This window comes from Marmota marmota, unplaced genomic scaffold (assembly GCF_001458135.2).
Source record: "Marmota marmota marmota unplaced genomic scaffold, marMar, whole genome shotgun sequence".
NCBI classification, from domain to species: domain Eukaryota; kingdom Metazoa; phylum Chordata; class Mammalia; order Rodentia; family Sciuridae; genus Marmota; species Marmota marmota.
This window is the reverse complement of record NW_026000103.1, coordinates 409,951-437,716: the sequence shown is the minus strand read 5'-3', so window position 1 is coordinate 437,716 and position 27,766 is coordinate 409,951. Positions and strand designations below refer to the sequence as shown.

General features: G+C 37.3%; 2 protein-coding genes across 3 annotated transcripts in view; one reads left to right on the top strand and one right to left on the bottom strand.

Annotated features, from left to right (window-relative positions):
- The window catches only part of Focad (focadhesin), a 260,449-nt gene extending 242,987 nt beyond the window's left edge, over positions 1 to 17,462 (top strand). The window contains exons 35-42 of the mRNA XM_048783888.1: positions 1,383 to 1,498; positions 3,842 to 4,102; positions 5,015 to 5,104; positions 9,215 to 9,392; positions 11,019 to 11,116; positions 12,853 to 13,104; positions 15,101 to 15,176; positions 17,070 to 17,462. Coding sequence (XP_048639845.1) covers positions 1,383 to 1,498; positions 3,842 to 4,102; positions 5,015 to 5,104; positions 9,215 to 9,392; positions 11,019 to 11,116; positions 12,853 to 13,104; positions 15,101 to 15,176; positions 17,070 to 17,143 — 1,145 coding nt within the window. The 3' untranslated portion in view covers positions 17,144 to 17,462. The remainder of the gene's footprint in view (positions 1 to 1,382; positions 1,499 to 3,841; positions 4,103 to 5,014; positions 5,105 to 9,214; positions 9,393 to 11,018; positions 11,117 to 12,852; positions 13,105 to 15,100; positions 15,177 to 17,069) is intronic.
- The window catches only part of Hacd4 (3-hydroxyacyl-CoA dehydratase 4), a 34,450-nt gene continuing 23,428 nt past the window's right edge, over positions 16,745 to 27,766 (bottom strand). For both annotated transcript variants that reach the window (XM_015502565.2, XM_048783893.1), the window contains exon 7: positions 16,745 to 22,267. In XM_015502565.2, coding sequence (XP_015358051.1) covers positions 22,185 to 22,267 — 83 coding nt within the window. In that variant the 3' untranslated portion in view covers positions 16,745 to 22,184. The remainder of the gene's footprint in view (positions 22,268 to 27,766) is intronic.

Sequence of the window (27,766 nt, the reverse complement as noted above, 5' to 3'; positions counted from 1 at the left end):
CAAGGTAAGAGCACAGCAGATTTCCTTCCTAGAGGCCACCCACATCCTTCAACTTGGTGTCCCTGTTTCTCCATCTTCAAAATAAGCAATGCAGGACTGAGGCCTTCTCATAATACCTTCCTGGTTTTCTGCAGTTAGGAAAGTTTTTCCATATTTAAGGACTCCTGTGACTAATGAGCCCACTTAAATAATCTATAATAATCTCCTAAACTCAAGGTCCTTAACCTTAATCATGCCTGCAGAGTTCCTTTGCCATATAAGTTAATGTATTCACTGGTTTCAGAGATTAGAATGTGGAACTCATTACAGGAACATTATTATCCCTACCAGAGGTTCTTCTTGGTGAGAGACAAAGGGAATGCACAACTCAACACCTTCCCTTCATCCACAGAAGTCCCTCTTATACAGAAAGGAATTACCACACGCACATATATTTTTTGTATTTTCTCTTGCTGTTGTAACAAATTAGCACAGACTTAGTGGCTCAAAACAACCTGACTCCAGGAAGAAAACAATTTAAACACTGTCAAAATCATGTGCTTGTATTTGCCATGGCTATATCAATAGTTCTATCACCTACAGTAGAATGATTACTTGCATATGATATATAGAATGACTTGTATACTGTCATTTGTATATAATTTTAGATATAATTAAAAGTGGTTTTGGGCTGGGAATGTAGCTCAGTGGTAGAGTGCTTGCCTAACATGCAGGAAGCCCTAAGTTCAATCTCAGCACCACCAAAAAAGAAGGTTTTCACTATGCACAATTTTTGCATAAACGTTTACATTTGAACCTAATCCTTGTGTAAGACATGATGTCACCATACTGGATTTCCAGAGATTTCATTTGGAAAACATGTTTCTTTGTCCCTCTCCTGCTTTTATATACAATACTAAAAATATGCTATATTATTTCAACTAAATCCTCAGAAAAAGGATAAAAGGTTTGGTTGGGAGCAATCAGTACAAAAAAAAAAAAAAAAGATCTGGTCAGTAGAGACAGTGGCTGTATCTATAAGCAGTTCTAGACACAGATAAGGTTTGTGCTGAACAAACACAAAGTGGAGCAGAGGGAAAGACCAGGGCGGAATTATTTTTAGCTAGAATTTTCTCATATTTTTGGTAGTGTTTGAACATTTAGGTTTCTCTAGATAGAAGAGAAACTGCCCTTGCCAATCCCAAAACTTGGGACTGCAACACCACTGGTCACATTCTTCACCTCATCACCAACAGGGTCTCTTGAAATGCCTTCTGGTTTACTCAAGTTCTGTTACTGCAGAATTCTTTCACTTAGCAAATTCTTTAATTTAGACGTGAAAGCCTAAAAATGAGTCAACAAAGCAACTAAATTACAGAAATTCTTTTTTTCTTCTCTTTCAGGGGAAGAGATACAGCAACTCTGCCTTGAAATTATGGTGACTCAGGCACAGTCATCCCAGAATGCAGCCGCACTGTTGGGTTTGTGGGTGATGCCACCACTGATCCACAGTCTGAGTGTATGTAGTAATTAAGGGCATTGGCTGGCAGGACAATAAACTGATTTTGGAGATTAACTTTCATTTGGGAATGTGTTCTCAGAGTCAAGAGTGAACCAATGGGACTTTATAAAAACAGGGCTTGATAGTAGCTGGCCCACAGATTGGAAAATAATATGATTCAGGACTCCTCTATTGTCGCTACCATTCATGGTTTAGCTACTTTTTATTACAAACAGGGGAAAATGATGGCCAGAGGTATTAAGGTTCCTTTCTCCAGATCATACAACAAGGAAGTTGTGGAGTTATTTGAATCTAGTTTTATTTGTTTGACATGCAAAGTCTTGTCTGTAGTTAGTAAGAAAAAGCAAAGACACCTGCACCGGACTCATCTCTTTCCCAGAGGAGGCAGCAAAGAAGGTGTACCTCAAAGAGTTGGTAGGATTTGGTTAGTACTAAGAAAGGTAGTAGGAGAGTATAGGTGGAGAGAGTATGACCCTTCTGCTGGGGTGTTGAGCATGAACCTAGTGCTGTGGAGAAAGCGACTTAGCCTGGTATCTGTGATAGAGAGGTTAGCACCTTCCAGGTACAGATCAAGGAAGACAGGAAGAATAGAGTAATAGTATTTAAAGATGGGAAGTTAGCAAAGATGTTTCGTTTGAATTCATTTCAAGCTAGGAGAAAAAAAAAAGAATTCCAGATTCCTTAGAGGTTTTCCAGTTGTATAAATAAGTAATCTTTATCTTTGAATTTCTCTGAATGTAGCTTATTCTTCAGTTCTAGGAGGCTTTAGTTCTTTAGTGCAATGCCTTCTTATTTCCTCAGTCTTTTGGCTTTAGTCGCCACTCTACATTGTTTTTGGTTTCCTGGCCTTTCCTACTCCTCCTAGTTCCCTTTAATTAAAGGTGCACTTTATTGAGGTCTGTATCCACCCTGCCTACTCCAAGTGACTTTCATTTAGCTGTCATTGAGCACTTGCTGTGTACTTGGTACCTGTTAGCACTGAGTACTTGCAGACATCAGATGTAATCTCTACAACTTTGGCAATTTTTTTAAAAAATGACTTTAATGTGTCATAATTTATATGCCCTAAAGATGGCCATTTAAGTGTAAATGTTGGTGAGTTTTAGTTCCTTTATAGGTTTTCAGTCATCTCCAAGAACACCTCTCTCACTCAACACAAGTTCCATTGTGTCTAATATTAGTCAGTCCCATTCCCAACCTCAGGCTCAGGCCACCACAGATCTGCTGTCTCTTAAAGCTTTTTCTCTTTAAGAGAACTTTTATATAAATTTAGATTTAACATAAATTTTAGAAATTATTTAGAAAAGAATCATACAATTGTCTGGCTTATTTTCTTTCTGAGAAATACATTTTAATTTTAAACTGAGACAAGTGGAAATCTAGCAAAGTTTGCACAGCTAATAAATGGGAGAACAATATCTGACTGACTCCGAAGTTCTATACTATTAACTCTTGTTTCCCTTTGAATCAGGTATATCTCTAACAGCATTTTGTTGACCTCAGAAATTTTTCTGGCTATTAGTAATCTTTCCATTTCTGTTTTAGATCTATATAGCTCTTTGCATTGTCTTTAGTTATGGGTCTTTTTATCTTTGTTAATTAAATTATTTTTGAATATGTCTTTCATAAAATGACCTGAGATGGCATATTCTTCACAATGAGCTCCTCAGAAAACTCATGTCAACTACACTGATCTTTCTGGAAAGCTACTAGTTTTGTTGACAGACGCTATATTTTAGGCCACTCCTTTTAGCCTTGCTGGCCCTTTATCATACTTATTAAAGTCTGTGTCACGTGACAGAGTAGTGCTGTTGTGAGCTAAAGTGTTGTGGTCAGGTCCACGTGCTCGGCTAGTGGTTCTTTAGTCAGAAGTGGCCCTGCTGTGCTGCTCTCCTTATTGCTTCCCTGTCTTTCCCTGAGAAGAAGAAATTAGCAATATCAGATGCTCTGTTGAATTGTTTCCAGCAGATAGCTTTTCATCTTCAGAAGCTTTTCTTGCTGGAGAATGTGGCCTTTTAAAACTAAATAGCGACTGTCATGTACTTTCAGAAGTAGCATTTTATTTCCCTCTAAAAAGATCTAAGGTTTCAGCTGAGCCTTCCACAGATGGACTGGCAGATAGCACATATCCACCACAGTCACCCCGAATCAGAAGGAACTGCAGCAGCCAAAGTTACATGCACTGATGACCAGCTGGTCCATGAAGCTGTGGGAAAGTGAGGGAGAGAGAGCTAAGGAACCCTTTTATCTATCCTCAGACATAGGGATGACCCAGAGGTTTCCAGCACTGCAAGCCCAGGCTTACCTGTTTACATCTGACCTCTTCTGATTTACTTCTAGATGGATATCAAGAAATACCTCCTGGTGTCTGTGCCTTTGTGGATAAAACACGTCTCTGATGAACAGCTCCTGGGTTTTGTTGAAAACTTAATGGTGGCAGTTTTTAAAGCAGCTTCCCCACTTTGCAGTCCTGAGTTATGCCCCAGTGCCTTGCAGGGTCTGAGTCAGGCCTTGAAACTGCCCAGCCCTGCCCACCACCTCTGGAGTCTGCTCCGTGAAGCTACTGGGAAAATTTTTGACCTTCTGCCAAATAAGATTCGGGTAAGGAACAAAAATATTTACATTCCTGACAATTTATGTTTGGGCTTATTTAAAGCCTTTTTGGCAAAGGAGGGAGTTGTATGTTTTAAGAATGTGGGTGGGAAGGCTAGCAAGAAATAACCACATTCTTCACTAGGAGCGCGTTTGCTTCCAAAGAGCTAAGTTGAGGTTGAATATTTAGAACCAAAATTTCAAGCCAGCTTAGAAGCAGCTTAAGCAGTGCTGTACCAGGAAATTTGTTGTTAGGTTTTTTTTGTTTTTTTTTTACCACATGCCTGTAGAAGACGAGCAAACTCAGAAATCCTTACATTTTACATCTGGAGAGTCCTGGGGCATATTGTCCAATATACTGTTTTTACCAAATAATTTAATATTAGCCTTTCCCTACTCCAACGGGTCTTTGAATTGAAGTTTTACAAAGCAGTTAAAAATCTTGGAACAATGGAATTCTTTTTTTGGGGGTACGAGGGATTGAATCAGGGGCATTCGGCCACTGAGCCACACTCCCAGCCCTGTTTTTGTATTTTATTTAGAGAGTCTCACTGAGTTGCTTAGTGCCTTGCTTTTGCTGAGGCTGGCTTTGAACTCACGATCCTCTTGTCTCAGCCTCCTGAGTCACTGGGATTATAGACGTGAGTCACTGCGCCTGGCTGGAACAATGGATTCTGATAAAGAAAAAAAAAATAGTACAGCCAAATAAACACACAAAGTAAAATGAAAGAAGTTCTTTAAATGATAAAAACTGGCTATATATTTTGGTTTGGTTAAAATTCAGACCTCATCAGCTGTTGTTCATGGTGATAAATCTAATAATTCGTCAGAACCTGAAAAATAGAATAACCTTTTGTTATTCTTGTTTTACATTGTATTTTGACATGCTTGAGATTTTATTTGTTTGTTTGTTTTCACCAGAGAAATGATCTAGAACTGTATATTAGTATAGCAAAATGCCTCTCGGAAATGACAGATGAAGATGCCAATCGTATCTCCCAGATTACTCAGGTAATAATGAGTATATCTATATGTATATTTTTTCATTGTTGAAGTAGAAATTTAAGAATTGATTAGAGTGTCCTTGGCTGAGGCTAGTTTTGTTTCATACTTGTTCCTGGTTAATTTCAGGAAGCTGTCTTTCTGTGCCACTATGGAATCTACTGTCCAACCCATTGGTGTGATTGGTGCTTAAATCGTGTTGTATGAATGGGTAGATGGATGAATAACATTTTCATTCAATTTCTTCTATTTTTGTCAAGAACATTTTGCATCACCTATGGGAAAGAATAAGTACCTGGCAACCTCTTCAATATAATACCCACAAGAATGAGTATATTCTGATCAAAGAACTTTGTAGTGCATGGAAGCCATGAATAAGTAGTTCTGTTCTCAAATTTCTTTTCTGACACCTGATGCTGTCCTTTTAGAATGCAGAAACATAGTTGATTAAACAACAAGCACTATTAGCTTAGACACACAATCATTTATGAGTACCCCTAGGCAAACGATGAATGAACACAGTATATCAATAAAGTTACCAAATTTAGCAAAAAAAAAAATACAAAATATTTTCCTAAATTGAGTTGTAGATAAATGCTGGGAGCCATTAGCCAAGTAAGTAGGTATGACAATTTCCTTGCCAGCGTACCCCATGTTGCAGTGACATTGAATGTAGGTGACCTTGCTCAAGGACCAAGGCGGATTAGGGCGTTCCCGGTTTAGGTTCCAGGTTTAAGGTTTAAGATTATTCCTGCTGGGAATAGGGCGTATCCTGCTGCCTGAGTTCCCCTTGAGTTCTCACGGGATTCAGACAATATATTTTGGAGATAGAAGCCCAGTGGAGGTGGATTTGGGCAGAGAACATGGATTTCCCCAGAACGTGATTGTAGACGGCTGGTGTGAGTTCGGGAATAAAGAGTTGCTGTTTGAATCTACAAGCTGTGTGGTGGCTCGTGATTGTGTGCCCAGCCAGACTGCGGCAGATAAACAATGATTTTTTTTTTTTTTTTTTTTGTGGCGTAAGTACATCCCAACTGGCGTACTTATTTGAATGTAACCTTGCATACAGCAAATGCCTGCCATGAGCTTCCCCTCCCCAAGAGCTAGTGGTCATCTCAACATTTATTTCCCTTTATGACAGATTTGCTTATTCAGTTGGATTCTTGATTTTTGTACCATAAAAATGGTACAAAAATTTTTTGTACCATGGTTCTCAAATTATGTCCCCTGGTTGAGTGATATCAGCACTGCCTGGTAACTATTTAGATTGTGAATCCTCAAGTCCTACTTCAGACTGACTATATCAGAGATTCGGAGGTGGTACCTAAGAGTCTGTGCTTTAGTAGTCTCCCTATGTGATTCTGGTATTTCCTAAGGTTGAGAACCACTATTATAAAGTATATTAGCATTTTGGAAATTAGCTTGTTTTATTTTTTTTTGTTTTTAGTTGTAGATGAACACAATAACTTTATTTATTTATGTGGTGCTGAGGATTGAACCCAGTGCCTCACACGTGCTAGGCAATGGCTTTACCACTGAGTCACAGCCCCAGCCCAAATTAGCTTGTTTTAAACAAAGGGAAGCAGTAATGGGAAATGGTAAAGAGGATGGACTGTGGACCCTACCTGTTCCAATGTGCAATCCAGCTCTGCAGTTTATTAGCAATGTGACATTTAAATTTCATAAACCCTGTTTGCCTTAGTTTCCCCATCTACAAAAGGGAGATAATAGCACCTCCTCTTAGGGTTATTTGGAGAGTAAATGACTTAATCCATGTCAAGCACTTGGAATAGTGCCTGACCCAAGGTAAGAACTCTGTAATTATTTATTATGCATAATTATTACATTCATGTAATTAATTATTATTAAATTTATTAAATGTAGTTGGAAATGGAGCATATAATTTTCTTCTTGATACCTAGAGCTAAATGTTGCTATATTACTCACTTGAGTTTTTTAAATATCATTCAGAATATTGTCACTAGAACATACTAAATAGCATCCTGATGTCCCCCAAAGAATTAGTCTTCTCCACTGAGGTCAGAGTTTTTGTTCATTTCTGAAAAGAATAGAAGTAAGAGGTAGCAGCAAAAGAGCAGGAGTCCTTGGGTTCCAAGGCTTACTCTGCCACCATGACTAGCTTTGGGACCGTCAGCAAGTTACTTAACCTCTGTGTTTCAGTTTCTTCATGTGCAAAAGAATAATTGTAATATACTGCAGAACATTCCTATGTGAACTAAATGGTTAATACAGCAGTTATAAAATATTGTGGTCTCAGGAACACTTTAGTGTCTTAAAAAATATTGGGGACTCCAAAGAAATTTAATTATATAGGTTATATCAGTTAATATTTACTTTTAGAAATTAAAACTAGGAAAAAATATATTGCCCTTTACATCTTTTTTCTTTTTTTTTTTTTTTCTTGATGCTGGTGATTGAACCCAGGGGCTTGTGCATGGGAGGCAAGAACTCTACCAGCTGAGCTATATCCCCAGTCCTAATGCTCCTTACATCTTAACTCAAATGATTAAAAGTATTTTCTAAGACATATATAAAGTAGTGAAAAAAGTGGCCTTGTTTACCATTTTCAGAAATTTCTTTAAAGTCTGACTCAGAAGATAGCTGGCATCTTATTGCTCTTCTTCATTCAATCTGGTGATTTGGTTTTAATGAAGTATGTGAAGAAATTCCAACCCCATATAGATATGTGTGAAAAGAGGAAGAGTATGTTAATAGACAACTCCTTATATGCTTTTTTTTTGTATCGGGGATTAAATTCAGGGGCACTTAATCACTGAGCCATACCCCCAGCCCTTTTTATATTTTATTTACAGACAGGGTGTCCCTGAGTTGCTTGGTGCCTCACTAAGTTGCTGAGGCTGGCTTTGAACTTGTGATCCTCCTGCCTCAGCCTCCCGAGCTGCTGGGATTACAGGCATGCGCCACTGCGCCTGGCTCCTTATAGTTTCTTAAAGGGTAGTTGCAGTGTGGAGTCCAGAATCACATCAATGAAATTCAGATTAAAATCCATTGGTCTGTCTGCCTTGCACTTCCAGTCTTTTATGCATACATGATTTTGTAATATCATACATCGGTCATTTGGAAAATGTTGGATCACTGAGCTTTGAAGACCTTCCAAACGTTGATACATTTCATTATACAATATCAAAACATCATATTTGTTAACATCCCCAGAAATCTCATCAGAAAGGCCTTTTACATATTGGGAAGCTGCCAAGCTCATAGTATCAGATACAAATTTTCTAAAAATCTAATTTTCACTAAGAAATGCAGATTTTATCATTGGCAATAAATTCTGTCAGGTACTTTCCTTGAAGTGACAGGCTCATTTCCTCCAATTTTTAATAAAATAATCTATTAAATACCCAATTTGAATAACCATAGTTTTTCCATCATTCTTTCAAGTAAACATTGTTCCATGAGAAGACTGGCTATTTTATTTAACTCACAATTCAGTCTTACAAGTGTTTTTTGTTGAGACAACCATCAGAGAAGTTCCTTATGCATATTTCCCAGTTTGTCATAGAATATTGAAAATATGTATACTCAAGGGCCAGAATTTAATGAAACTAATAATTTTTACTGTTTACAAGGATATTTTAAGTGAAACTGGCTTTTTAAAAAATTACAAATGGCAGTGAAAAATACAATGAATACTAATACAGTCTAGTGTAATTATTAAAATAGTTTTGACCTCACAGAACCTTTTAAAGGGTCTTGGGAGAGGTCTGTGTACCAAATTTTAAAAACTGCGGAATTAATGCATGTTAATTGCTTAGAATGGTGCTTGGCACATGATAAGTAGTGTATTTACTAGTTTTCATTTTATTATTATTGTGTATATTTACTAAATATTACCTATTAACCACTGAATACATTCATGGCTTTTATGAAGGAATAGGAGGTGACCTTGTAACCTTTTGTTATATGTGCATTTTAATACAGCACACAGGCAGATAGGTCATGTGCTGCAGGAAATGAGCAGTTTTAGCATTTGTGATAATAGCATCAAACTCTTTTTCTGTTTTGCCCTTGCCCTGAGGTTCTGTAGCCACTTCAGTTAATTTAATAGTGACTGAACAACTTGCTGTTTTACAGAGCAACATGGAAAAGGCTGTCTTTGTCAAGCTGTACTTAATCTCTCAAGGACGATTCCCCTTGATGAGCCTCACTGATATGCTCAATGTTGCTCTGCAATACCATGAGAAAGAGTCACTGGCTTGGATGATTCTGCACAGCTTATACCAGGCGCGGATTGTGAGCCATGCCAACACAGGTGAGGCCAGCCCCTGGCGAACATCAGGGACAGAAATAGAACTGCCTGCTCTCCCTTTTAAGTTGTACTTGTTTTCTCAACATAAAAGCTAGCTTAGTGCTTCTTGGCATAGGTTAGGCCTTATTAGCCCAAATGAAGAGTGACTTGAATGGAAATGAGCAGTTATAGCTCACAATGTCTACTTCTTAGAGATAGAAATGAGTTCTTTTGAGTATTTTTCTATTGTATTTGGCCCGTTAGACTCTCAAGGATACACACAAGTGTACCAGGTTGCTTCTGTCTATTTTACTCAGTTTTGAAAACATACAAGATGTAGATTGATTCTACCTGATGAAATCATGAAAATGGCTTTTGAATGGTCATTTCTGAATGGTCAAAAAGGAAAACAGAAAAAGAAATTACATAGTTATTCTGTAGAATTCCTTAGGGGTTTAAAAAATAAAATCTGGTCCTGCTACACACACTTGCAAGCTTGTAGTTCTGCTCATGAACCTCATGTTGCAAGTTTTAGGCCATATCAGACATTGTACTTTAATAATCACCTGAAAAGGGAGCTTGCCTATGGCTCCTTCAGTCTTTCTGATCACATGCTTATCATTTCCCCCTACTGCATTCAGATTCAGAATGGCACCTGGTGTAGGTGGGTCAGATGTGGCTGGGAAGCCCCTGTGATCCCAGGAAACTTACTCAGGTTCAGGTGCCCATTTTCCCTATCCGTCTTTTATATTTTTTGGTTTGAGGGAAAAACCTGACAAACTTGATTGGAAGATTCTCCAAGACTATATAAGAAATTTTGATTCATCCTCCTCTTTGGCAGTTGAGACAGTTTTCCCATATCTGTATTAGTGCCTGCTCACTGAGAGATGAACCTGGGATGAGAATCTGAGTGGGATTTTTTATCTTTTTTGTTGTTGTTGTTATAAACCAAAAGAATATTTATCAGGAAGAAATCTAGCAAGTGTTTCCAAATAAGGAGGGAGATGCTTACAATAAAATGAAATAATTTGACGTTGTCTTTGGTTCTAACTAGCCAACTCTCAAATGTAATTCACATATTCCTCATATTCTCTGGAGTTCGAAAACCTTTCTATGTAGTTTTTACTGTACTGGGAATCCTCATGTTAAAAAAAATTTTTTTTAAAGGTTTGTTCTCCAGTTACCACATAATGGCTGGTTTTTATTTATTTATTTATTTATTTATTTATTTATTTATTTTATGTCTTTGGGATAGGGTTCCTTTGTGATTTGGGCACAAATTCAGACCACTTAAGCAAAGCAGGTCTATAAAAATAACTAATTACCTGTGATTCAACATTACTGAGTAGTTGGCATACCAGATTTCTCCTAGTGTGTTTAATGTTGAGAGAGAAGTTCCAATAAATTCATTTTATATTAGTGGCAAGGATATTTGAAGAACAGAGTTTACTTTTGGAAATAAACACCAAAATATAGTTATCCAGTAAGAACAGTACCAATTCTTTCACAGGAAATCACAAGTCTCAGACCTTAAAACTGTTTAATGGGATTTTTACAACATGTTTTGCTTTAGTTGTGATTGTTATTTCTGATCTATTTTACATTTCAAAGCAAAATCATGGTCCCATAAAAAAATTCTTTTTGTTTCAGGTGTATTGAAGAGAATGGAGTGGCTCTTGGAACTGATGGGTTATATCAGAAATGTTGCTTACCAGTCAACACCTATTCAGAATGTGGCTCTCGATGAGGTACAACCTAGAGGAGTTTGTAGTTTCATTAAAACCTGAAACTTAGATTCTCTCTCTCAAAACAGGAATATGTTGCTGTGTCTTGGTCACCTTTCTGTTATTCTAACAAATACCTGAGGAAATCAACTTATAAAGAGAAAAGGTTTATTTTGGCTCACAGCTTTGGAGATTCCAGTCCATGATTAGTTCACCCCCTTGTTAGGGGCCTGTGTCATAGCAACACATCATGAAAAGAACACATCATGGAGCAAAACTGCCATCTATGGCCAGGGAGCGAGAGAGAGGAAGAGGTTAGGGTCCCATAGTCTCCTTCAAAGGCATTCTCCAAATGACTCCAAAACCTCCCAATAAGATTTCCACCATCTCTCAGTAGTGCCACTGTGGGGGCCAAGCCTGTAACACATTGGCTATAGAGGGAATATTCAAGATCCAAACTATAGCATGCTGCTTATTGCTTTTCTTTCCTGCCTTCCTTTTATTTTTAAGAAATGTCAGTAATAATTTTCTGATGCCACAAGCAAATGGGTATTTTTACCTTGCTATTAGAGATACCCAGGTCTGCCCTTTGAGAAATATTTTCAACAAAATATGCTCTTTGCCGGCAGAACCCCAAAACACTAAGCTGAACAGGGTACTTAAGGCCCTGTGTGCTTAGGTTTGGTCCCACAAAGGATGTGGGAGTACCAGATTCTGGCCTCTGCTCTGGCCCGCATATGGCTAAAAATGCCTAATATGAAGAGATACCTGAAGTGTATGCAGATAATCTTCATCTGTGCCAGTGCCTACCTGTTTGTGCACACATATTGGAGAGGAGATTTTACTCACATTGGCAGCATGACCTATGACCCAGACAAAGTAAGAACTTCTGGCATTGGGTGAGTTTAAGAAGAAAAAGATTCATAAATAAAATGAAGACAGCTCTTTTCCTACTCTCATTTTCTTGACTTGGCTGTTGTGCATTTTCTAGAATTTTTTCTGTAGGCCCGTTTCATGGTAAGTAAAAGTTTCATTATCTGGAATATTCCTTGAAATTTTTCAGTTTCCTGAAAAGTTGTGTGTCTTTAATTTTTTTAAATTTAATTCATGAGATGAGGAATTTAAGAGATAGAGAAGTACTTTTTAAACAGCCCCTCCCCCCTTTCTTGAACTCACATAGTCTTCTTTTTTTTTTCCCCAAAGCTTTCATTAATGTTCTGTTTTCTTAATTTGTTTTCTAGGATTTTTTTTAACAGAAAGAATTATAATTTAAATCACTGTAATTCAACAATTTCGATGTACCAACATTAGATTTTTTTGACAAGCATCTAGATTTTTCCCAGCAGACTTTTTAAAGTGCATCAAGAGAGATTGGTTCAAAAATAAAATCATATATAATTTTTAAAAATACTTTTTGCCACATTACAACAAATATCTTTTTCCTAATTTCTTAGTCTCTTTGAAAATACCAAAAACAGAGGATCATTTGGATCTTATTGTGATTAGAAATAAATTATGTTTTCTTGAAATCTTAGACAATCTGAGATTTCATTATGATTAGTCTATCTTCGCATAAGGGGACCTTAAAAACCTTCACAGCCCCAGAAGGTCTCGTCATTAAGCATGTAAATTGAGTCAGTCCAGTTCCTTCTCTGGTGTAGGGGTTGGGCAGGAGGAGGGGTGAGTGAAGGGGAAGATGCCATGAATTACTTGGAGTTGGTAAGACATATGACCTAATGTTGCTTCTGTTTCCATCACAGGCTTTGGACTTCTTGTTGCTGATATTTGCGGTTGCAGTGGTAGCTTGGGGGGATCATGAGGCCCCACTCCTCCTCGGCCTCAGTGCCAGTTGGTTGCCATGGCATCAGGAGAATGGCCTGGCTGGGGCAGAATCAAACTTCCTTGGCAGGAGTCCAATGCACAGGGTCTCTCTGCAAGAGGCCCTCACTATCCTTCCCAGTAGCATGCTGCTTCTGCTGCAGAAAGAGCCATGGAAGGAACAAACCCAGAAGGTGAGGTTGGCAGCCACCTGCTTAGCAGGGCAGGCTGGCTTTTGTCTTCAGCAGTTCTTGCTGTAGAGTTGAGGTGGGAGTTAAGTGACATGTGTGCTACACCACAGGCTTTTATTCTCAGCCCCAGATCTTAGCCAGATGCAGTCTCAGACTGAGGCCAGCCCAGGTTCAGGGTACCTACTGATTAGAGACAACAACAGCAAAACTTTCTTAGGGATGTGGGGAGAGAAAATCCCTCATTTTCATTCATTTACTGAAGACTCTTGGACCTGGCAATGAAAGGATAAGTAACTCTTCACTCAGAATCTCAATGTAAGGATAGGCAGGAAGGCAAATTTAAGATTCAAGATGGTACCATCTGTGGGATACCATGTAATCAGCAAGGCAGGGAGGTAATGAACAATGCAACAATGCTGGGTCAGAGAACTCTTCCTCAGGGAGATGTGGGTCTGGACCACCTATCATATTTGAGGTTCCCTATAGCTCACTCCATTTCCCAGGCACGTTGCATATACTCATCATGTGGTAGATGCCAAATGGGTTTTTGTTAAGGTCTACTATCATCACCCTTGTCCTCAGAAAAACCCAAACTATAGGAAACACCTTTGGCTTTTAATACTAAGACTCCCCAGGCAACTAGCACAACATAGGAAAATACTGTGCTTCCTATACTTTTTATATGGCTTTGCCCCATCTTTAATACAGTGGTTTGAAAGATTCTTTGAATCCCATTTAGTCAAAACTGGGTTTTGATGAGGTAGAAAGCTTAAAAGTAACTTTTTGTTGCTTATTCTTTAAATCAGAACATTAATCTTTAAAAACATTTCTGAACTGTGAACCCACAGTTTAGCCATATCTATCTCCACTGAGCATCTCAAACTAAAATGCCTTTCCCCCCTTAAATCCGATAAGCATCACAATTGCTGCCCGAGTTTTGTATTTTATGTTCACTTAAAATAAATTTAAGTGTGGTCTCCTCTCATGTTATTTCTGGACTGGGAGACTGTGTTAACTTTGGACTACAGAGAGGACATCTTGCATTGATTATATATTTGTAGGGCTTGATTTATTTACTTACAAGTACAATATTATAAAACAAAATTTTGAAAGGAAAATAAAGAAAAATTTTTAATTAAAGCATGGAATTAGGGTGATTTTCTCTATTTTTCTTTCTTCAACCCAACTTCTCATGTCTGAAGTTAAAGTGTCTTGTATTTGTTGCTAATGATATATGTGTTTTTCAGCAAACCAAGATTGATAACATTCAGTCATTGTTGAAATCACCTTGTAGCTAATTCAAAGACAATTTTGGCTGCATCCTGGGAAATCAGTCAAACTAATGAGTACTATGAGTTTCAACCTCATTAGTAGGATTTATTCACAGTTAATATGCTTGGCTCTACCTAAATTATTTTATGCTTATTCTCTTGCATTTCAACCTCCATTTCATATTCATTTGGACACATAACTATTGTCATCTATAGAAACATTTTGTTTCAGAAATTGGGGCTTCTATCAAATATGTTCCCTAAACACTGTCCAACCAAGGCACCTAGGCCGAAACGCACAGGGGACCTGTGGGACGCAGCATGATGCAAAGAGGCACATGGAGCTTAGGAGCCAGGTGTGCTCCGGTGCAAATCTTGACTCTTTTGTTCACTGGGAGTGAACTTGGGTGAGGGTATTAACCTCTCTGGGCCTCTCAGAGTGATTAGAGATTATGTTTGTGACACATGTCTACTCCACTCTTAAAACCTATCCCTGATCTTAGGATATTCAGCAAGGGAAGTAGGCTTAGCTTTGTGAGGTCTTTTGACTAAATGGGAACTGTGTTCAAATCTTGTGCTTGGCTCCCCTCTCATCTCTGCACCCTTAGCCCAGACAGGAATCACCTAAAGACTACTGTACTTGCAATCATGTATGCAGCCCCAGGGGACTGACAGCTCATGGTGACAATGGGATTTTGTTGGCTGACATTTTTTTTTCCCCACCCTAGTTCATTGACTGGCTATTCAGCATCATGGAAAGTCCTAAAGAAGCTCTCTCGACAAAGTCCAAGGATCTTTTAAAAGGTATTAAAAGGCTTTGTTCCCAGCATAGGTGAAAACCACCCACTGTTGTCTGTGATGCAGAATGGTGTACGCATATTATATATTGAATTCTGAAAGGGCTTATCAGTCACTGATGTGACGTTTTGAACCAGAAAATGAGTTTAAAATAAAAAAAAAAAAAAAAAGAGTTCCAGCACTTTTAACTTTGGGTTAAATGGTTTTTAAATGTTTTATTATAATGGTAAAATAAAAATTTTAATTAAAATTTGGAAAATTCAGAAAAGTAAAAGACCAAAGAAAATTCCAGAGTCCTACTGCCCAAAGACAATTCTGATAATTTCTATAGGAAGTTTTTGTACCCTTCCACATTTAGTATTTTAATATATTTATAATTTTATACTATTGAAAAAATAATTTGAATAGGATTTAATTTCTTTACCGTTTTTTTTAAAAGCATTTAAACTTCTTGTTACACTGGAGTCATAAATAGTAGTAATGGCTACATGGTATTTTGCCAAGGAAACTAGCCCTTTCCCGTACCATCAGGCATTTAGATGTTTTGTGTCTTTTGGTCTTCTGTTGACTTTGCCCCACTGACTGTAGGACCCCCCAAACACGGAAGATCTTTCTGAAAATTGTGAGGATTCTTTTACACAAATCCAAGAAGTCATTTGGGCATTGGTCTTGTGGCCTGAGAAAGGCTGTAGTTGTCATCCATGTCATAGGACTTGAGTGTCTAGAGCCAGTAGCTGCTACTGGTGTCCCTGGCCATCCTGTAAGATACTGCACTGAAAAGCCTCATTCCTGTTGGCCTGCTCTGTGATAATTTCACTAGCCAACCTGGAGGCATAGCGTGACCCATATTTTATTTTAAGTATGGTATAAGAATTCATTGGTTCTGGTTCTTTGGGATAAGGACCAGCAAAGTGGTCCCACCAGTAAGTGGTTGGGAAGCACGTAGATGATGGAACGAGACCGCCACATGATTCTGATAAAACAAAGAACTTCATTGACAATCAGGACTATGATTTGACATCATTTGATCCATCCCTAGAGACTTGTCTTTAGGACTTCTGTTTGCCTCATTTTTAATGGCTATAGAGCCATTATACTATGGGATGCTCCACATATATACTCTTAGGTTACAGAGTTAACAGATGAACAACCAATGAGGAAAACAGTCATGTGGTTTAGGGACACATGTGTTCACTTGATGACATAGTCCTGGGCTTAATGGAGTCACATAATAGTTGTGTAACTGGCTTACCTACCTATGTTCCTTCACACTGTCATATTTTAAATAACATTTCAGGATATTTGAATTAATATTCTAAAATAAGGTATATAGTAGGTTACCCAAAGAGATCCTACAATTTCTCTGCTTTAAATTAACCCCTGAGGGACCCAGGGCAAATCAGAAAGAGTAGAGCTTTGTGAGTGCATGTACAAATATAATTTAGCACAGTCCTGTTTGTTCCATTGAGCATATGAACTCGACTTTATTATAGGAATGGGGATTTGGGTTTTCATCTTTATAATTAAACATTTAGTGGTGATTATCATATTCATGTAGAAAAAGAGCACAAATCTTAAGTAGATTTTTATAAGAAAACACACCCATGTAATAAACAGCACTCAGAGGAAATTGCCAGCATCTCACCAGGTTGGTTTTTTTTTTTTTTTTTCGGGGGGGCGGGCAAAATTTCCCACTGATTATAGGTTAACTTAAACAAACAAAAAAAAAAACCCAACTTTTCACCAACCTTAAAATTGTTTTCCACCATTAACATTTTGCCAGATCTTGATGGGAATTCTTAAGTCTTGAAAATTAGCCAAGTGAGAAAAAGCCAATGTCTGCTCTGATATCTTTTTTATCAAAATGACACACTGGTTTGTTTTGTTGTTTCCTTTTAGCTACCCTGCTGTCCTTGAGAGTCCTCCCAGAGTTTAAGAAGAAAGCCGTATGGACCAGAGCTTATGGCTGGTGAACAGCTTTGCAGTAGCTAGCAGCATTCTCAGCTGGATGAGGCAAATCATAGAAATGGAAGGAGTTCTTAAGAATTCATGTCTGGGATCGGTGAGACATTGATCCTCACAGTGAAGGGTCATGAAATGGTGGCCACATACCTGAAGCTTGCCACATTCATTGCCAGGAGGAGGGGTACATAATTTTGTTACCCAGGCAAGACTGAAACAGGAACACGAATTTTCTTTATTTGACTGGAGTTCAATGTGAAGATTTTCTTTTTGACAACTTGACTATACCTTCTTCTATCTCCTCAATTCTAGTAAAAATATTCTTGTGAATTTTGTGCATGTGACTTTTATTTGGTTTTGCCAGCCAAAGCAAACTATAGTGGTGACAGTGGTGTTATGATCTGATTTCCATGAAGTCTAAGTAGATGATATTCATTGACTTAGACAAGTTTTATTACTATTGATAAATATTTTGGAACTGCTATACACATTTAAATAATAAGCATGACACTGAATATTAGCTAAATTAATTATTAGTGAGGGCTGTATTTCCTTATGCTTTGTTCCCTTTAATGCAAGCAAAAGTTATCCAGTTCAAAATAAATCAGCCAAAAAGGTGAATATTAGTTCACAAATCAAGAAATTTTAGATCTAATCAGTAGCAGTTGCATCCAGTGAATGAAATGGTGCCATCAGACTTTGTTCTTCTTGGGATGCTTCTACATCCCTGGCAAGATGGCTGCCATCTTGCCAAAGGTAAGGAAAAGTGTCTTTGCCCACAGGTGTGGCAAAAGCAACATGGGGAGAAGTTGCTTCATTCCATGTCACATGTGAGTCTCTGAACAAGTGTTTGGTCCCTGGGAAGTAGACCACTGTCATTGGCCAAGCCTAAGTCATAAGTCTACTTATCTTTATATCCCTGCACAAAGAGAAGAGGCAGCCCACCCAGACCTTGTGAACTGTATTTCTTCAGGATGCTGGGTAGGCAGAAAATGGCAAATGTCTCCTCTATTTTTTTTTTTTTTTTACAAGTACAAATTTCTTAGGGTGACTAGTAGTCTAAAGAAAATGAAGGTTTGTGACAATGTCCTCAAGGATTGCATTTTATTCAATGGCTTTTCTGTTTGCTAACTATCCTTTTTTCACACAACCATTAATCAGGGTTCTATCTCTAGGCAATCATACACATACTGATACATCTATGAGATAATTGGGAAGAAAAATTATGCCACTGAAAATATGTACCTTTGTATCTGTCATACCAAAGCATAGTACAACGGCTGGTGCTCCACAAGCACCATGAACTTCTAGTATTCCCATGTGGCTTGTACTTTCATGTTGTCACCAAGTATACCTGCCACCTATGTTGAAGATAGTCCTACTAGTTTTGTTTACCAAATCTATTATTTCCTTAGAGGTTGAGCTAGAGGGAAATGAATTTAAAAAGCAAGAAGGTAGAAAATTTAGATTGGAAGCTAGCTTTCTCCTTCCCACCCACATACACTGTCTCATACTACTGTTACAGGTTGAAATTCATCTAGCATATACTGTTGGGTGCCAGACTGTAAGTACACTTGTATTGGTTTATTTCACTCTTGCAGCAATACCATAAGGAGGTATTGTTTTCTATTTTTTTAAAAATGCAGTAAACACATCCAGGAAGTGGCAGTCTCGCCTCTAGCCAAGTTCCTAGAGCTGAAATAGTTTTGGATCTTGGGTTCTATCAGGCTTATTAGCTTCTTCTTCAAGATGCAAACTCCCATCAAATCAAATCCCATTAAATCTGTTTCATGCTTACTGTAGATTGGTGCACTCAAAAGAAACAACTCTAATATTACCAGACCTCTGGAAGTGGGAAGTTTAGAGTTGTGGTACAAAGGTGTAGGACTTTAGATTTCTGGATCATTTTGTAAATAGAGGTGGCAAACTCAGATTGCTCTTTTCCTTTTAGCTGTTTCTTTTCAAACCTTGTCCCTCCCTGCTCCTGCCCTTGACAAGAAAACAAGGATACAAAAGAGAAAAAAATAAGATATCCCTATCTTCTCTTCCCTAGCTCCCTTTTTTTGCTTTTGAGCAGACTTAGATGGAAGATTCATGGGATTTTCTTATTCATGGGAACCTCAAAGGTTGTAAATTTGAAAGTACAAACATTCTAAGATACAGGTCACTGAAATAATAAGACCCTTCTTTTTCATTACCTGTATGACCTCAGGTAAGAATTAATTATTCCCTCAAGATATTTTGGTTTGCTCTCTAGAAACCAGAAGTCTCTGCTTTTTTAAACCAGATGTTCCTTACTATACACAAAAGGAAATTTAACTTACAAGTCATCTTCTGTTAGTTTTTGAAAACACAAATGCCAAGAGAAATAGCATGCAGGGATATACTAACAAATTAATGTGGGGTTAAAGCCATGTTATGTTTCTCAAAAGTATCCAAACATTCTGACTCTTGATTTAAAAAGTGTACATTTAGAACAGATGTTGGGATCCATGCAAGTACCTAAAATCTTCTGTTTTATTTGTAATGGAATGGCTCCATGGTAACTAAGAGGCTATTAATAACTTTTTTTGAAGTCATTTGCTAGAAGTTAGCTTCTCTCAGAATGCTAGTATTTGGAGGTGAGGCCTGTGAGAAGTAAGTAGATATGGGTGTGGAGCCCTCATGAATGGAATTAGTAAGCTTACAAGAGACATGGGAGAGATACTTGCTTTCTCTACCATGTGGAGATACAGCAAGAAACCATCCATCTGCAAACCCCAAAGAAGAAGGAGTTGTTATCTTGGAATCTCACCAGGAACTGAATGAGCTGGCACCTTGATATTGAACTTCTCAGCCTCCAGAGTTGGAGAAACCTATTTCTATTGTCTAAGTCACCCCAGTGTGCAGTATTTTGTTATTGTAACCAAATCTATGATACACCAAGAAGCAGGTGCTGTTACACCAAATATATAAAAAATTTGGAAGTATCTTTGAAGTTAAGTGATGGGTAGAGACTGGAAGAGTTTCAAGATGCATGATAGGAAAAACTGCTAATACTGTTTAGGAATTGACACAGGTGATTTGGGTAAGGGCTAACAGAAAACAGAAGAAATCTGGAAAGAAAGTGCAATCTTGGAGAATACATAAATTATCATGAAGAGAACACTGACAGAAATAAGAATAGTAAACACCATTTTGGATGAGGTGGTAGATGGAAATGAGGAACATGTTATTGCAAACTGGAAGAAATGGAATCTTTGTTGTAAAGTGGCAAAGAATTTGGCTGAATTGTGTCCATGTTCTAGTGTTTTGTGAAAGGTGAGACTTGTGGGCAATGAACTGGATATTTAGCTGAGGAGCTCTCTAAGCAAACTGTTGAAGTGATTTGGTTTTCCTTCTACTGCCTGTATTAAAATATGAAAGTAATGCATTGAGGACAGAATTATTAACCAAAAAGAAGCATTTAAAGATTTTGAAAATTCTGAGCCCATTCATATTACAAAAAAATAAGAAAATATGTTCTAAAGAGAACACTGAGGGTGTGATAGGAGACCATTCAATAATGAGTTTAGTGTGGGTGTGAACTGCAGACGTAATCAGTTACCAGCACTGCTAGTTTGAACTGAAGGGAATGGAGATGAGACAAAGGGAAGGTTGGTTTTGGATGACTTGAATTTTACAGGAGACCATAGAGTTCATCAGCTGTGAATGTAGACCAGGGAAGAAGGACCCTAACAGTGATTCATTCTGCCAGGAGCCACAAGACTGAGACCATCCAAAGCTGTGGGGACCCGGCCTTCCCCAACAGAGATGGGTAAGATGTCTCCCCAGTGGGTCCTGAAGGCAGAACAGGAAGTCAAAGATCACCCCTGAGCCTTCAGATCTCAGAGTTTGTCTTGCTAGGGTTTGAACCTACTGGGGACCTGTTGCCCCTTTCTTTCCACCTGTGTCTCCCTTTGGAAATGGGAATGTCTATACAGTGCCCATCCAACCATTACATTTTGGTAGCATGTAATTTATTTAAAAAAAAAAAGTTTGCCTCAAGATGAATTATACCTGAGTCTCACTTTACTCTGATTTAGAAGATACTTAGATAAAACTTTAGACTTTGCAGGAATGAATTAGGTTTTAGGGGCTGTTGGGATAGAAGGAATGTATTTCATTTATAAGAAGGACATAAATTTTGTGAAGTCAGGTGCAAAATGCTATAGACTGAATCTGTGTTTCCCTAAAATTCCTGTATTAGGCCCTAACCCTCAATGCAACAATACCTGGATGTGGAGCCTTGGGGAAGCAGTTCTTTGATTAGGGTGGAACCCTCCCAAATAGGATTAATATTATTATAAGAGGAGTTGTGAGACAGTGGTCCGTCTTGTGTTTAAAAAAAAAAAAAAAAAAGGGCATCTGTCTATAAACCAAGAAGTCCTCACTAGGAACAGAAATCTTGGACTTCTAAAACTCCAGAACCATGAAAATAACATTTATTTAAGCCACCCAGATTGAGGCTTTTGTTATCGCAGCCTGAGAAGGCTAACATAGGCCTTGGAAAGATGTTTAATTTTCTATGTGTAGCTAGTATTTATGGTGGGTACTGACATTTGGGGACAAAGACATTTGTCCATGAAGTACATTATTCTAGATGAGGACAGAGTGTATTTTATAGTGCTTTCCTCCTACAGATCTGCTGCTATTTGGCAATCAGAAGTGAGAAGGAATACATGTAATTTAGGTTATCAAGTCTGGTTTCTCAATTTAACTGAACTTAATTCCATTAATTTCCTTTTTCTCATTAACCTTACAGTGAAACAATCAGACTTCACCCAATATAAATGTAACTTGTATAAAAACCACAGTTTGGGGGAAACAGGGTATGCAGAGTACACGTTTTGGAAATACAGTGAATGATAAACAGACTGCTGTTGTGTGTAGAGTTGGGGGGGTGTGATTATGTTATGTCATGGGTTTTTGTCAAGTACTGGGTATTTTCCACTAGAATACTTCCTGTGTAGTAGTTGCTGCAGCCAAGTCCACGAGCCTGTCTTTTCTCAGGTCACATTGGAATGCTGTACTTCATATTTTCTTCTTCTTAATGGAAAAGACTCTGAGGACGTCTCTTCTTTCTGAGTAAAGATGACTGTAGGTAAAATACATGCCTAAGGTGGAGAGGAAAGTGGCAAAAGTAAGTAAGGTTGATTAACCATTTCTCTGGAAAGAACCCTGACTTGATAACAGAGTGCTTCCTGAGTCCAGGGAGCCACTCATGAGGGAGACTTGGAGGAGGAACACGTAAGGACGTGTTCAGATTTTTAGTAAGTCAAACTCTTCCATCCTACTGTTTTATTTCAATACAGGGAGTATTTTCCCTTTTTGTGGGAGGTAGTTCTCTTTACTCTGAAGTTGTATCTTTGCCTTTTCTCTGTATGTGGTGTTCTTGTATCTGATCTCTATTGCCTTCCAGAGATGATCATTATTTTGAGAATTTGTGAAGGTTAGATCTGGGGAAATGTAAATTTAATAATGTAACTTTTTCCCCCAATTTCCTGGAAAACAAATTAGTTCAAAAAAATTTCAACTACTTTTTATTAATCCAGAGTATATTTTATTTACATAGCATAACTTTACTCTTTAATCTCAAGTTTCCTGCAAATGTATTAGACTTTTAAAAAATTTTATTACTTGTATATATTAATGGGTTCAGTGATGTTTCCACACCATGCATACAGTGCGCACTGATCATATCCAGCTACCTTTCTACCCATGACGCGCTCTCCCCCATTGTCACCCTTCCCAGTCACTGAAAATCACTATCCTATTTTCAGGTTGACTTAAAAAGTTTCTACATTTTGAGAGAAAACATAAATACTTGTCTGCCTATGGCTTATTTTGCTTAACATGTCCCCCAATTCCATCATTTTTTCCTACAACTGTCAGGACTTCATTTTTCTTAGCTGAATAATATTCCTGTGTATATGTGTACTTTTTTATCCACTTATCTATGAATGCACACCTAGGCTTGTTTCATGTCTTTGCTATTATGAATAGCACCACAATAAACATGGGCATGCAAGTATCTGTTTTGTATGCTAACTTCCTTTCAATATATACTGTTCTCCGTAGTCATTCCTAATAACAGCATATGAGAGTTTTTGTTCCTTCACTTCCTCACGAGCATGTGTTTGTTTTGTTTATAATTGTCATTCTAACCGGAGTGAGATGGTATTATGGTATTTGCCTGATGGATGGTGGTATTGAGCATGATTTTTCATGTATTTCTTCTTTTGAGATGTTCAGATCATTTGCCATATTTAATTGAGCTGCTTTTTACATTAAGATTTCTGAGTTCTTTATACATTCTGGATATTAAACCTCGGTCAGATGAAAAGCTAGCAAATATTCTTTTTTCCATTCTGTACATCGACTCTTCATGGTTGATTGCTGTGCTGCAGCTTTTGACTTGGATGTAATCCCATGTGTCAATATCTGCTTTTCTTTCAAATCTTATCCAGAAAATCATTATCTGTACCAATAGCTTGAAGTGGCTCCCTGGTTTTCTAAGTGGAAGTTTCAGAGTTTCAAGTCTTACACTAAGGTCTTTAATTCATTTTAAGTCAATTTTTGTGCCGGGTGAAAGATAGGGATTAAATTTCAATCTTCTGTATGTGTTATCCAGTTTTCCCAGCACCATTTGTTGAAGAGGTTGTACTTCCTCCAATATATGTTTTTAGCACCTTTGTTAAGATTCCACTGGCTGTAAATGTGTAGGTTTATTTCTGTGTTCTCTGTTCCATTGGTATGTTTTCATGCCAAACCCATGCTATTTTTGTTACTGTGGTTGAGCAGTGTGTCTTGAAATCAGATATTGTGAAGTCTGCATCACAGGGTCTTTTGTACTTTCATTTAAATTTTAAGATCTTTTTCTATGAAGAATGTCATTGGTGTTTTGATGGGGACTGAAGTGAATCTGTAGACTGGTTTGGTAGTATGGCCATTTTTACAACATTAATTCTAATCCATGAACATGGGAAGTCTTGCCAACCTTAGCATCTTTAATTTCTTATATCAGTGTTTTGTGATTCTCATTGTAGAGGTCTTTCACTTCTTTAGTTTATTCCCAGGTATTTTTTATAGCTATTGCAAATGGGATGTTTTAGTGATTTTTTTTTTTAGAAAACTCATTGGTGTATGGAAAAGCTATTGATTTTTATATGTATCCCACTCCATAAATTCACTCATGAGTTCTAATAGTCTTTTGGTGGAGTCTTTAGGATTTTCTATGTATAGAATCATATCAATTGCAGATAAATAATTTTATTTTATCCTTTCCTATTTGTGTGACTTATTTTTTTTTCTCTTACTTAATTCCTCTGGCTAAACCTTCTTGTATTATTTTGAATAAAATCAGAGTTGCCACCCTCATCTTGTTCCTGATCTTAGAGTAAATGCTTTTGGTTTTCCCCCATTCAGTATGGATGTTGGCTATGGGTTTATCACATATAGCCTTTGCTATGTTGAGGTATGATTCTTCCTATACCTAATTTGTTCAGGGCATTTATCATGAAGGGATATAGGATTTTATCAGATACCTTTTTTAAAAAAAAAATTTAGTTGTTGATTGACCTTTATTTATTTACTTATATGTGGTGCTGAGAATCAAACCCAGTGCCTCACACATGCTAGGCAAGCACTCTACCAACTGAGCCACAACCCCAGCCTCCAAGATAACTTTTCAACATCTATTGAGATGATATTTTATCCCTCCTTCTGTTTGTAACATTATACATATTGATTTATGCATGTCGAATCATACTTGCATCCCTGGAATGAAACAACTTGATCATCATGCATTTTTTAATATTTATTTTTTAGTTTTAGTTGGACACAATATCTTTATTTTATATTTATGTAGTGCTGAGGATCGAACCCAGTGGCCCATGCATGCTAGGCAAGCGCTTTACCTCTGAGCCACAAACAGCCCCATCATGCATGNAATGATTTTTTTTTTTTTTTTTTTTTGCATCTATGTTCATCAGAGATGTTGGTCTATAGGTTTGTTAATGTTTGTCAGGTTTTGATAACAGGGTAATGCTAGCTTCATAAAATGTGTTTGGAAAGGTTTCCTCCTTTTATGGAATAGTTTAAAAAGTTTGGTAAAATTCAGCAGTGAGACCATCTGGTCCTCAGGGGGAGACTTTTTATTACTGATTATATCTCATTATTTATTGATCTATTCATGTTTTTTATTCCCTTGGTTCAGTTTGGCAGGTCATGTGTATCCCCAAATTTGTCCATTTCTTCCAGATTTTCCAATTTGTTAGCATATAGTTTTTCAAAATAATTTCCAGTGGTCTGCTGTAATTCTGTGGTAGCAGTTGTAATGTCTCCTTTTTCATCTTGATGGTTATCTGGATCCTCTTTTTCTTGGTAAGTGCAGCTAAAAGGCTGTCCTTTCGCTTAGCTTTGTATACATTATAATTATACATAATTTGCTCAATCTCCTTAGTACCTTCTTTCCCTCTGCTCCTTCCTCCCTGATCTACTTGCTCTACTGATCTCCCTTCTATTATTTTAAATGGAGCATTATCATTACATACAAATGGGGCTCACTGTGGTATATGACTACATAGGCATAGGTAGATTTTCTTCCCTCGTACTTCCTCATGCCCTCCCCTACTTTTGGATCCCCTTTCTCTAGACTATAGGTCTCTTGATTTTCATGAGATCCCCATTTTTATTCCTTTCTCCCTTTCTATCTTCCACCTGAGAGAAAATATTTGACCCTTTACTTTCTGGATATGGCTTATTTCACGGTTCTCCAGTTCCATCCATTTACCAGCAAATGCCATGATTTCATTCATTCTTTATGGCTCAGTAAAACTCCATTGTGTATATATGTACCACATTTTCTTTATCCATTTATCTGTTGATGGGCACCTGGGTTGGTTCTATTACTAGTCTATTATAACTACCTCAGCTATACTAAAACTTGGTATGCATGTCTCACTATAATATGCTGATTTTAGTTCCTGTGGATAAATACTAAGGAGTGGGATAGCTCTGTCATATGGTGGGTCCATTTCTAGTGTTTTGAGGAATCTTCATACTGCTTTCCAAAGAGTTGTATTAATTTGCAGTTCCACCAACAATGTGCAAGTGTACCTTTTCCTGGATATGCTCCCCAGTATTTGTTATTTATATTCTTCTTCAGCCTCCCGAATAGCTGGAATTATAGGCATGTGCCATTCTAAGTGGGATGAGATAAAATCTGTGTAGTTTTGATTTGCATTTCCTGAATTTCCATTGATATATATCTTTTGACAAATGTAATTTGCCCTTTTATTGATTTGGTTTATTTTTGGTGTTTTTGTTTGGTGTTTTTAGTTCTTTATACATTCTGGGTATTAATCCCCTGTTGGAATAGTAACTGACAAAGATTTTTTCCCATTCTCTAGTCTGTTCTTCATGTTCTTGTTTTCTTTGCTGTGCAGAAGTATTTAAATTTGATGCCATTCCACATACTGATTCTCAGTTTTATTTCTCGAGATTTAGGAGTCCTAAGGAAGTTAGCCTGCAAAGGTTGTTTAGCTTTTAAAGAACCCACTCTTTTTTTCACTGGCTTTTTGTGTTGTTTTTTAGTCTTTCATTTCTGCTGAGCTATATTATTTCTTCCTTCTACTAATTTACAGTTTGGATTATTATTTTTTCTAAATCCTTGAGGTACATCATTAGGTTACTTAAAGTCTTTTTAAATACAAGAACTCACTGCTATAAATTTCCCTCATAATACCACTTTTGCTGCCTCCCACAAGGTTTGGTATATTTTGTTTCATAAATGTTTTTAAAACTTCCCTTCTGACTTCCAGTGACTCACTTATTCTAAAGTGTGTTATTCAGTTTTCACATATTTTTATAATTTCTATAGCTATTCTTGTTTTAATTCCATTGTAATCAGAAAAGATACAAGATACAATTAAATCATATTAAGATTTGTTGTGGCCTAATGTATGGTCTAGAGAGTTTTATGTACTGATTTAAAAAACATGTATTCTGCAGCGGTTGGATGGACTGTTCTGCAAATGTCTGTTAAGTCCACTTGATATTTAGTATGGTTTAACTTTAATGAAATGATACCTCCTTGATCATTACAAGGAGTGATGTTATTTCTCAGTTTTTGATGAAGTCTATTTTGTCAAATGCAAGTATAGCTATTCTTGCTTATGTTAGGATTTCATTTCAGGATATTTTCCATCTCTTAGTGTATCATTACTGGTAAAATTTTTTATAACAAGAGATAGAACCCAAGGGTGCTTTAGCACTGAGCTACATCCCCAGCACTTTTAATTTTGAGATACAGTCTTACCAAGTTGCTGAAGCTGGCCTCATACTTGTGATCCTCCTGCTTCAGCCTCCCAAGCAGCTAGAATTATAGGCATGTGCCACCACTTCTTTCCAATTTGTATTTTTTAATTGTAGAATTTAATCTATTTACATTTTTTACATTTAAGTTTATTATTCAAAAGTACATACTTATGCCTTTTTTGTTAATTATCTTCTAGTTGTCTTGAATATTCCTTGTTCTTCCTCTTATTCATCTTTGTGGTTGGATGGCTTATTGTAATAATAATGTTTGAATCTTTTCCATTTCTCATGTGTAT